Source organism: Pezoporus wallicus, unplaced genomic scaffold, assembly GCF_028554395.1.
Source record: "Pezoporus wallicus isolate ANWC-B61680 ecotype Strahan unplaced genomic scaffold, APGP_CSIRO_Pwel_v1 contig_227, whole genome shotgun sequence".
Taxonomy (NCBI): Eukaryota; Metazoa; Chordata; class Aves; order Psittaciformes; family Psittacidae; genus Pezoporus; species Pezoporus wallicus.
Genome location: NW_026635704.1, coordinates 14,461,934 through 14,474,669, shown reverse-complemented (window position 1 = coordinate 14,474,669; position 12,736 = coordinate 14,461,934). Strand labels below are relative to the sequence as shown.

Below are 12,736 nucleotides of genomic sequence, written 5' to 3'. Positions count from 1 at the left end.
GTTCTGTCTTAAGCTTTACAAAGCATGAATTGTACCATCTTTGGGGTTGTTTTTTTCATTGCTTCATCCCTCAACCAACCAAAACACAAGAACTTTGGCAATGCTTCAGAGCAGTTAGTTTAAATCCCAGTTGATGTCCACCAACATGATACAAATTGTCAAATGCAATTTGGTAAAAACATTATTTTTAGAACTTTTGCACTTTGCCCCTCACACAATCAGCTTAAAATGGTGCTCTACTTTGCAAGATGTACAAATACAGTTTTGAGAAGAAAAACAACCCACATTTGCTAATAACAGCAAATCCAAACCTTGCAGAAAGAACAGAAATACTCTTAAAATTCTGGCATCTAAGTAGGTTACCTAAGAGAAACTACAAGAACATGAGAAAACAAATTAATAAGTAAACACCGATCAGCCATGGACAACTGTAAAACAACGTAACCTTTCTAGAGGAGAGCAAGCGGCAGCGCTTCAAAACCTTCTTCAGGTAATGAGAGCATTTTAGAGGAGACTCTCAACTTTATGCAGTAGTCATTTTAAATTTCATAATTAATTACACTTAGTTTTGTTCCAGTGTGAGCAAAATGTGAAAGCAATATATTTGAAATCACTGCAGAAATATTTTTATAGTAATCCTTTCTATTAAATTCCCTGGTGTCAAACATCAGGTCAGCTCCCTCCACCACCTTTTTCCCCACCTTCCACAAAAGGCATCTGCTTACAGCTGGATATGCAGATTTTCACAAGATATAAATGGTGAAAGAATGGACAAGGAGATATAACTATTGTGGGATCAACTTGCACCACATACAACCAACAACCAGCCCTTTTTCATGCTCTGTGAATAAGTCAGTCTCTTAGATTGTGTTACCAATCACATAATAGTCTATGAGTTATTCCTCATTCTCTCAATAGTTTATGCTGAAACGCCCCCAAAAATTCACATCTCAGAACTGTACAGTTCCATTATTTTAATTGATTAAATATAGATTAGCAGTGTTAGTGTAAGAAAAAAGATTTAATGGCATCAAAATCCTTCAAATTAAATGAAGTAAGAAAATGCTGCAATGCACTTCAGCCAAACCATCACAAATGATATGTTACATAAATACAGACACGAGGTAGCTGACAGCTACAAATCCACCAATTCTGGAAGCGTCAAATCTGTCTAAAAACCATAAACTGACAAATACTAATTAAACCTTTCCATTAAAAAAAGAGAACACCTAGTTTATTGCTTTCAAAGATTTGTTCTTTACATCAGACATAGGCAAAGGCGTATCAATGAAAGTTACCTGGCTGTTGATGGCTTTTGATTATATTCACTTTTTCAAAAGACACACTAAATAAAAATTTTAATTCAAATATTTGACTCGCTCCCCATGTTACATGTTCTCACAAAAATGAACAAAGGCTTGTATTTTCCAAGGGGGAAAGAGGGACGGGAAAAGGTATCATTTCCAAAAGAATAGTATTAACTACTTTCTTATGAGAAATCGGTAAGAGAACTAAAATCACTGTTTGCACTGGACAGACTACATTGAGAAAACCAGACCAACTATTGCAGGAGAGACAGAAAGCACTCTAGCCACAAAGACAGTAGTGTCATGGCATATGATACATGGAATACAGATGGACATATGACGATCTGTACCACAGGTGTAATTTTTATTAAAGCTTCCTGAATTTTTTTACGTGTTTCAGAAAAGGCAAAAGTGGAACAGACAAGGAAGAAAAATAAATACAAGAAACATAAAAGAGGAAAAGATGCAAGAAAGCAAGAATCAAGGCAGTAACTGCAAAAGCAAGACAGAGGGCTAAGAAGTAAGACAGACTTCAGCAGTGTGGTCCGAAAACTGCTCAGAGGTCAAGTACGCAAAATGAAAGTTATGCACATTTCTCAAAAGAATCTGGAGGGCATGTGGATAGGCAAGGGTTTCCTGGTTTTATTTTGGGGTTATAGTTGTTTTTTTTTCAAATATATGTATATGTACACACACACAGAGTGCAAGCTTGTCTAAAGAGGTGATACTATAGATGGAAGAACTTACTCCCTGCAACAAATAGAATATCTTGACCTCTCAAGCAAATTAAGCATACAAAAGCGGTAATAATAAAAGGTGCACGTAAAACCAGCAGCAATATTATGTTTGGCTTTCCACTACTTCTGCAAGTTACTGTACATATATTACATCACTATTATAGAAATGGCACAGCCTCAGACACTTTCCACATTTTATTTACATTTTAAGACTAACTTTAATCTCAATCACATATCCATACATTTCCTTTGTTTCACTAAAACTTAAATGCATGGTTTATTAGAACAAAGACTGTAAACAAATATTTACCATGTCCGATACATGTAACACACAGGAGCTGCTTAACAGAAATTAATCCCCCCCATTTTATAAATACAGGTATCAAAACAATCCTGAACATACTTTGTGACACTACTAGTAGTCGGCACCCACACCCTTGCAAAATTAAACAGGATGAGCAACGGTATTCACTGTACCTGCTACTTTAAAACAAATTTAACTGCAGCTCTTTTACTAAGCAAGATGGATAAAGCATGCCATTTATATTTTGCCTTCTCAAGAGATTATTTTCAGAAACATATATTATTCCACAGCAACCTGACACTTTCTGTCATGCTTTCATCTTGTAAAACCTGAATTCCAATTTTAGGCTACTTCAGGCTTATGCTTAAATGCAGTGCCTCAGTAAGAGAAAAAAAATAATTGTGCTGCCTTTTTCTCCCATAGTGCCTGAAAACATATTGGGCATACATATATTATATATATTCTTACAAATGTCCAGGTCATGTATACCAGCTGAAATTCTTTTAATGTGTGGGTGTTTGCATTGTGAGATTTAATCAAGACATTAACATGAGTAGAAGGTTGTTGTTTTAAGACAGAAGTTTGAGAATCAGCTAAAATTAATTGTTGTAAGTTTGTCCCTCTGGAGGTTGTGGAAGCTTCATATTTTCTTTGGACATCATTAGACGTCTTAGCTCTTGAAGTACAACTTTAATGCTATAAGAATTTTGCCATTTTGCTAACACTGGTATGCTCCGTGCATCCACCTGGAAAAAGAAGAGAGAGTTGTAAGTTATGATGAAATGAAACATCTCTGCATAAATAACTGCTATTAACTTAATTGTTCTAAGAAAGGGCCTAAGCATTCCCTGACACTTTTTCTGTGGCATAAAGTCCCTGTGTTCATAATATAGTTTAAGGAAAACAATCATATACTTACACACAGATACAGATTCTGTAATAAAATCCATGCAGGTGGACCCTTCCATCTGCGCTGATACTAATATTAGTGAGAAGGAAAGGGGTGGGGGGAGAGGAAGACATCAGCCAACTTTTCACTGCAAAACTGGAGCCGTATCTTGTAAAATACATTAATTTGTTTCAAATTATCCCCCAAAAAAGAAAAAAGTAATCGCCTTCATTATGCCAATATATACACTTGGGTTTTCCTCAGTTCTTTAAAAGAACCTGTCACACAGGAGTCCATAGCATACCTTTCTAAAGGAAAACTTCTCTTGTTTTTCCCTTGCTACAAGTATCATCAGTGATTTATTTCATATCAATATTACATGATGCTTCTGATACATTAAGAGTCACTACATACACTAAGAAATGGCTTGAAATACTGGGATAACTGTTTCATAATGTTTGGACATATCTTAGTTCTTTGCATTCTTCTTACAGTAAGTCATCTTACGGAGCTGTGAAGATTACTGTACATCACTTACCAATTTGAATATGAACTGAAAGGAAAGGACATGGGACTTCTCCTATGCGTTTATAAAACCTGTGGGACAATTTACACAATTATATTATAACAGGGAGTTTTCCATAGAAAAATTAGCAACTGAAAGTCAGCTTGGGAACTGTTTTTGGCAGCAGGTAACTCCTGGCCACCCAGCCCCTGCAAGGAGGAACTTAAAAAGACAACGGGGGCTATAGCTGTACAACTGCAAAGAAGGCCCATGGGCAGGAATAGGGCTATTGCATGCTACTAAACTTCACTGGCAGAGTAGCACAAGCAGCCCACACAGCTATAAAAGTGCTGGAAACCACTGCTTTATGATTTAGTCAGCACAAAACAAGAAGTTTCTTATCCCATCTTATTTAGGGCAAACAAAGAAAAAACAACACTGGAACCAGAAACATGAACATTAACACAGATGGTTTATTTCTAGATTGTTTGAAGTGAGGCTGTCTATTTTCAGAACAACAAATGAGACTAAACCTTTTTGTAGGAGGAAACAGGCCAAGGTTTAACAACATGCTGACTTGGGCAGCAATACTAACCCAAGAGACTTCTGCTCCCTCTCACTAGGCACTTGTTCCTTTAACAGCCTTACTGTTTATCAGCTCAGGTGAACCATGAAATCTATGTGGATCTACTTTCTGACCTGAACTGATAGAACCCACCAAGTTCAAAACCCAAAACAGAAACAAGAACGCCTTGGAAAGAAGTCCCTTATCAGGATCTTTCATCCAATTCACATCTCAGCATTATAAGCATTTCTCTTCACACAAATAATGCTCTGCTCAGAGTTGGGAGCCCCTTTAAGTCAGTACAGTTGCCAAAGACTGCCTAACATCAAAGCACAGTACAAAAGGCAGTCAGATTATTTAATAATTACTGCAAACATTAATAAATTAGGAAGAAAAAAAAAGCATCAGAAGAAAAGCTCCATTACGCAGCAAGATTGTGCCAGTTTAAAATACACGAGTGTATGAGCCAATACAGAAAGGTTTTGAAAGTAACACTAGTCATCATTCTAATTCCTGCACCACTACTACATTTTAAAAGGTATTTGGTTTAACGTGGTAGGTAAGAGGTAATGTCAGAAGAATAATCTTTGCAACTGGAAAACAGGTTCTCTTCTTAAAAAGCAGACTATTAGATAAAACCAGGAGTGAGTAAAAGGTAAATTCTGATAAAAGATCACCCACATTATCAAGAAGCAGCTTCAGTAATGCATCATTTAGCCTGAATCTTTGTTCTGAGGTACCAAGCTCTTAAAGAACTTTTCCTCTCCAATCCTTCTAGATAAGGTTAAAGAACACTCCAGCATTTCTATCCAACAAACTGGACCTAGCAAACTAAGGAAAACATTAATCCTTTTTGTAAGTTACAATAGTAAATATCACAGTACTCTCAAAATTGTCTTCCATATAGAAAATGCCAAGAGACATGTAGAGACAACCATTTTCTCTCATGGGATTCTACAGAAAGACGAAAAACTTCATGGTGGTTAAGGATCATGATAACAAAAGCTATAAGGCTTCAGTTCTTATGTTCACTTAGCATAGAGCTGCAGATGTTTAAGAGCTTATTTTCTCCCTCTTACACACAGAAACACTTATTAACATTTGCTACTACTTCTCTGCAGCTAACCTGACATCCTCTTCAATTTGGCAAAATGTGTGAGTACCCCCTGAATGCTTTGGTAAATGTTCTTTGGCAGACCAGTAGTTTAGAAAATTTCCATGTTAATCAATCACAATACTTTCTGCTAAAGTAGCTGAGATCACATGTGTCACTGACCGGCCTAAACAAAACAAAAAAATCAATGTCTCCCTGAAAAAAACAGGGGAGAAAGAAGCCACAGTAAACGACTATCAAGGACCAGGTAATGGTTGCAACAGAAGATTCCCAGCCAGGAAAGATGTGCACCTGGGGGTGGAAGCCCACATGATGATAAAATGGTTTAGAAGACCAACATCGGTAAGAAGAAAAAAGTAGTTTTAGACTTCAGTAGGTTTGAGAAAGAAAACTAACAGTTATCTGTTCAGACAAAGACTGCGTTAGTAAAAAAAACATCTGGAAAGGCAGTTGCTCTGGGACTCTTCCTTCTCAACTTTGCCTTTGCAGGCCCTTTTAAGTTTGGAGATCTACCTCATTTACAGCACACAGCAGTCAGTCACAAGTGCTGTTCAAACAATGCAATTCTACATATACCAGCTGTACTTGGATGTGAGACATGATCACTTAAAAGTAAGCTCCTCCAGCTTTTCTTTCTTAGATGGGAAATTTCAACAACAAACTCACAGACTGTAAACTCTGTTTTAAGTGTTACAAATGTTTTCTGACTACAGACTGCTGCAACACCACATTTTTGTTGCTGTTTATCTCAAGTCCCTTTTCTGCAAGTCACCAACTTTTTTCATGACATCTTGCAGCAGCAAAGATTTTGGCTCAGGTTCTGTTTTGTGTGCAGAATTTATCTCCAAGTTAGTGCACAATAAATTCACTTTCTGCAGAAAAATGACAAAATATTTGGAAGAATGACACAAACTGTGTTCAAATCACAAAAGCATCGGGTAAAATTAAAGTACACATTCTGGAAAAATGGGAGAAATTTCAAGGCCACATAAAACCCAATTAAGCTGAAAACTGCAGCCTGTAGACTATCTTATTCTGGGGGTGCACCATTGTAAATCCTTAACAACAGCAAGAGAAGCAACGTGTATAATTCTTATTTTTTTCTAAACAATTGAAATTATTTAATTTTACACAATGATGAAAAGTATTAAGTGTTTAGAACATTCCCAGTATCTTAACTTCAAGAAGTAGCAAACTGCTTAGCTTACAATAAGGATACTCAAGGCAATAGCTGAACAACAGTACACAGGTTTATAGCTGACAGAGTCTCAAGTCAGTTAAAAGAAACAAGTATTTCCAGCTGTGAATGGTATCTAAATGTACAGAAGTGACTGCAAATCCTGAAAGACAGACTAAAGAAGAGCCCTCATAAATACAAAAATCAGACATGCTCAAAAGACCACAGGAAAATGAACAGCGTGTCAGAATGCAACTTGTGTTTATCAATACAGGATACACAAGCCCCCAAAAGGAAAGACCCTGCAGCACTAAAAATGATAAAATACAGTTTCACAATACCAATGCCATTAGCACATAAAGGCATTTTGTCCAGCACTGTGTAAGTGCTTGGACGGGAGGTACTCTAATTCTGTATACACATTAACTCTATAGCCAAATTGAAGAGCAGAAAAACCACAAAAACTAACCTGCAGAAAAGGAAGACAATTTAACAGGGTGACTCAGGGCACCTAAGTAGTCTTTTGAGATAAAAAACTGCTAAGTAGCTCTCTCCTTTCCTGCACTAAATTTATCAAATAGTGACCTCTGGAATCCCTGACACATGCTGCTGATGGAAATGTTACTTACAAGCCAAACTGCACTCTCAGAATAATCAAAGAGTCAATAAACTTGCAAGCATGAGTATCAATAAATTCATTGCACATGTGCAATTTCCATGCAAAGCATAAAGGGACTTGTAAGTCAAGAAGACTGAGAACCACTGCCAAGAGGGCAGTGTAAGACCAGCTTCCTTAGGACCCCTTGTAACTCTAGCACATATCCATCTCCCCCCTCCACTATTTATACTCCAACTCAACAGAAATTATCACCCTCTAAACTGATACTGGGGGCCCTGCTTTTCCTCAGGTGTTAACTAGCACACATCTCCTGTAAAGTGTACCTTAACAATGTTACAGATGTTTTGAGCAGTATGATAATATTGCTATGACATGATTTTGGCTGCTGTTTATCTCAGGACTCTCTTCTGCAAGCCACCAACCTTCTCATGACATCATAAGCAACGCAATCAAAAGCTGGCCATATGTCAAAAAACAGGGTTCATGCAGAAGCATGGGTAGTAAAGCTTGTCTGAGAATGGAACATTATCATTCATGCAAATAACGCAGCAAACCGCTTGTGATCTATTAAATGAAAGGCGAACAGAGAATGGGAGAGCAACTTGAAAGAAATAAGAAGGCATTAAAACAGGAAGCAGAAAAATTAACTATTCCAAAATGCTGAACGTGTCCCCAGTTTATCTGACAGATTCTAGTGAGCACAACAGTGCTCACTAAATAAGCTAAAATGTGAGACACCGGGACAATGGGCACATTAAAAATTACATAATAAGTGTGTTTAAAATTCAGTAGTTATGAAAACTGTTTTCATTAAATATATTATCTAGTCCCATTTGAAGCCATTTACAAAATAAGCTACGCCTCTGCATAGCAAAACCTTCATAAAACATTAGTTTACAGAACTGTTGGGGAAAAACTGAATGAAGGTTTTGCATGAGCTTATAATCTTATTAAAACCAAATTTTCCTGTAGCAATGACTGGATTTTAACACTGCTTTTAAAAACACCAAGTCGATTTCCTGTCACCCTGTTCCTCAGCAAACTGAGGGAGTGTACACTTCTCCAAACAGAAGACAAAGTCAACTGGCTTGGTAAACATAAGCCTACAAGGCTCTGTAGGTCTGAGGTTCTGCTTCTGGAAGCCAACACCTATGCTCTCAGACATGCATAGATGAAGCAGCAACAGCATACTTCTTTACTGATTCAGAATCATTTGACTCACCTCTAAGGATTACCTTAATTCAATTACTTTGTGTTCAGTAAAGACAAACGTACATTCAGACAAGTGTAATATATTACTGTATTTCCTGCTAATATACACATATACCACTGTAAATGCAAAACAGCTCATGCCTCTTCACTGAGCCATTTGGTACCTCAGACTTACTCACAGGATTTGCACCTCTCCTATGAGAACAGGCTGAGAGAGTTGGGGCTGTTCAGCCTGAAGAGAAGGCTCTAGAGAGACTTTAGAGCAGCTTCCAGTGCCTAAAGGGGGACTGACAATAAATCTGGAAAGCGACTTCTTGCAAGAGGATGTAGGGACAGGACAAGTGGGAATGGCTTTAAGCTGAAAGAGGGAAGAATTAGATTAAATATTAGGAAGAATTTCTTTATTGTGAGGGTAGTGAGACACTGGAACAGGCTGCCCAGAGACACTGTGGCTGCTCCATCCCTGGCAGGGTTCAAGGCCTGACTGGATGGGGCTTTAAGCAACCAGGTCTACTGGAACGTGTCCCTGCCCATGACAGGGGCGATAGAACTAAATGAGCTTTAAAGTCCCTTCCAACCCAAACCATTTTATGATTCCATGATTAAAGTACCTACTGAATAATGGCATAACAAACTTGCTTGAGCTGCTGCCATTGCTCATGTATGTGAACTCATCACACTGTAAGTGTGGAATCAATGAAAGTAACTTAATCACTTTTATTTTAAATAGCAATTTGCACTACCATCTGTATCAAAAGATTTTAATGCTGAAGCTCAAAGTCACCTTGGATTTGAACAAACCCAGTACAAAGAAAATAAGAGTTTAAATACACTGGTTCATTACAGATAAATTACTACATCCTGAGTGAGACTCATTATAAATAACCTCCATTTTTAACTAACAGAAACATCAGATAAAGTCTGTAATAATCTCGTTACGGTATGAACCTAATCCCCTTTTATGAGTGTATTACAAAGGAAATACCTACACACAACCATTCTTTTTCTGTTCAAAAATAAAATCTTCAGCTTCATTTAAAAGAAACTGGTTTAATACTACAAATAATGTTTGTCCCACTGATAAGCCACTAAGAACCACTAATATACTGTAAATAAAGATGTGAAATAGCAGTCAACCTATTTTTTTTAATCAATGACAGTACTTATACTGTAAAATTTAAATATGAAAGCTCTGTCCAACAAGCATATTCCTCATTTGGGTTTTTCACAGAATATATAACACAGATCAGTAACATGGTTGATCTTACCATTTCAACTTACCATTCCATTGGAATTATTTATTCCATTCATATTAATTTTAGTTACAAATCTAACTGTAGGAGGTGCTTCTGGATATTTAGGTCCACACTCTACTTTCAGACTGTATATTCTGTTTTCATAGTTTGTCTAGAAAGCAAAAAGACAGACTAATGCATCTTACTGAAAGCTGAATAAATATTAAAAAACCCATAAACAAAATAAAACAAAGACAAGAGGAATATAGATTAAGAAATATGAAATAATTATAAATCTGTTAATATTATGTACCAACTGATGGTCTTGGATTACTGATTGATATTTCACTGGTTTAGTTATACTGATTACTTGATGGGTATGTATAAGCTACATTACTTATTGACTATACCATACAAAAGTTTGAGTATAATACAATTCTTTTTTCAATTCACATTAACTCTTCCCTTTCCCAGCCACCTGCATTCCCAAAACAACTTTGGGACAGAGTGAGCTGAAAGAAATTCAATAATCTTTAGGAAAATTACTGCCTTACCCTGTAAAAAAAGTATGTAACACTGCAAAGAACTGGAAATGGAGAAAGACAAAGATATTAATAACCCAAAAGTTAAGACACAACCAAGAACAAGATGAAAATAGTATTTGCAAAAAACATGTTCTGGAAGTAGTTAACACTCCAGAAGGTATCTAAGACTTCCATAGCTGAGGACTGCTTGGTTTATTAAACAATTTATGAACTTTGGACAGTGAAGTGATAACTAGTTTGCAGAGATGTCACCCCAGAGTGACCATGGAAGAGATCATTCTAAATACAAATACATTGTGAGAAAGTCCAATTAGAAATTAATACAGTTCTATCTTCTTTTAATCTTTTCAAGCAGGCCATGCACAATAAAAAGTATCAGTGGCTTTGCTAGTCATTGCTTCTCTGTTCCAAAGAGAAGATAAACCCAGTTTCCACACCTTTCAACTGGCACAACAGATACAGCTAATGCAAACCAACAGTAGTAATACGCCTGTAACTTTCCAGAAGCACTATTTCTACGCTGTTCTGCATCGGCCAGCTGTCATTTCTCCAAGTAGAAGTATCGACCACACAGTCAAGTTAGTCCACTCTGTGGTCAGTTTAAAAGGCAGAGTGGAAATCAGACTACTGAAGCACTCTGTGTCCTACAGTTTCAAGGAGCCACACAGACTGAGCAGCAAATGGGTCAGAAAGAAACAAGGCAACACAGGACATCCTTTATTAGAAAAATGGTTTTCTACTATCCTTTCCCATTAAAGGCTGAAGGCTCAGTATAAGTAATCTTGTCCTGCTACAGGTAACATAACTGCTACTACAACAAGAAAACACAGTAACAAAAATTCTCATTACTCACTCAGATAAAACCATTCACTTGCACACAGAAGGATGCTGTCAGTTACAGTAGAAATAGGCCAAAATGTAAATACACTGCTCACAACTCTGAAAAATCCTAAGGAATAGCACTCCTCCTCACTCCCTTCCTTCCTACCTGTGTGTCTCCTCAATTTTGCTCAGTTTTTCAAGTCACTGTTTTACTGCCAGCCAACCCTCCCAGGCCAATTCCCCCCAAAAATCATTTCTGGGGTATAAGGAAGAGGGGTGGGTATTAAAGATTTTTCCTTTAATCCAAAACAAATCTTCCCTTCCTCCCTCCACACTGGTTCAATGAAGCAAAAACACTAAACAAAGCCTTGGGTGGCATGGTTTAGTGTGAGGTGTCCCTGCCCATGGCAGGGGGGGCTTGAGTTAGATGATCTTAAGGTCCTTTCCCAACCCTATTATATGATTCTATGCAAGAGAAAAAAAATTATAGGGAACCTTCAAACAGCTCTAAAGAAGCCACGTATGTAAAGAACTTCATGCTGTGGACAGCATTAGCGACTTCCTCTGTGTTCTCCCTAACTGCACGCTGCCTATATAACTCAGCCAATTCCAAAACCACACACCTTCTACAAACCCTGAAACTGGATATGCAATTCTTCTCAAGGTGCCATTACTGGCTTTGGAGCTGGTGGCCTTAACTTTATACAATGATTGCACACTGCAACACATTTTATTAGCAGACTGCAAGTCTCTGAAATGACCCAAAATATTACTTGCATGCACTCTTTCATAAAAAGCAAATAAAATGACAGCAATATAAATAGGCTAGAATTAAAAGTATCCCAGCTTGGTTGAGGTTTTTTAAAAATGTATGGGATGCTACATGATGATCACACCCTTCAAAGACATATTAGGCATCTGCCTTAGGCTGAACCAAAAACAAGTCACAGGCAGTTCTAAAGGCTCTTTGGAAAGTCAAGGAGACACTACCCGGGTCACATTTGAAAATCCTTTTCAAACCCCCACAAAGCATTACACTTACATTTGAAACTGGTTCTCTCTCAAATGCACCCAAATTTTAGGAGCTCAGCACAATTATGCAGATGTTCAAAACAGTCTGCTGCCAGCTGCAACTCTGACTTCCACAAGGAGCTTGAATTACACTGAATCTAGAACTCTTACTGTGAAAAACATTATCTGAGGCTAAGATCTGATCTCGGTTCTTGTCTTGGATAGTTCTTTCAATATGCCTTGCAGCACTGAAGGACATACAGCACAGAAACCTCAAATTAGCAGTGAAAGACATAAGCTAATTTTGAGCTACTTGAAATATACTCATTTAAAATTCTCACTTAAACCATGATCTTTTGTATCACATATTGTAACTTATGAGAAAGTGTATACAAAAGTCAAGTGTACATTCATCTCTGATGAGGCTGATACTCAAGCCACAAGAGATGATCACTTCTCTTGCAGGTTTTACCAGTCTAGGTAACATCCTACAGAACTTAAAAGGTCAGAAGGGAATGAACTTTGTGTACATATTTCATCTCATTAGAGGCAATTAAAAACTGCTCGGTCTTTAGGCATGATTCAACTGAAATGCAAAAACTGCTAGACTGAAAGACTATTGAATAAAACTTGTTAAAGTTCAAAATATATTGCCAGTTTACTACAGAACTGAAACCACTAGGCACACAGGAGA

The 12,736-nt window shown here is 37.3% G+C and overlaps 1 protein-coding gene across 3 annotated transcripts in view; it reads right to left on the bottom strand.

The window, feature by feature from the left end:
• Positions 1-2,226: 2,226 nt before the first annotated feature.
• UBE2V2 (ubiquitin conjugating enzyme E2 V2) overlaps positions 2,227-12,736 on the bottom strand; it is a 32,855-nt gene continuing 22,345 nt past the window's right edge. For 2 of the 3 annotated variants that reach the window (XM_057397753.1, XM_057397752.1), the window contains exons 3-4: positions 9,711-9,836; positions 2,227-3,094 (exon numbers count right to left, since the gene is read on the bottom strand). In XM_057397753.1, coding sequence (XP_057253736.1) covers positions 2,948-3,094; positions 9,711-9,836 — 273 coding nt within the window. In that variant the 3' untranslated portion in view covers positions 2,227-2,947. Of the gene's footprint in view, positions 3,095-9,697; positions 9,837-12,736 lie in introns of all 3 variants that reach the window. The other variant, XM_057397754.1, reaches the window with a different exon arrangement.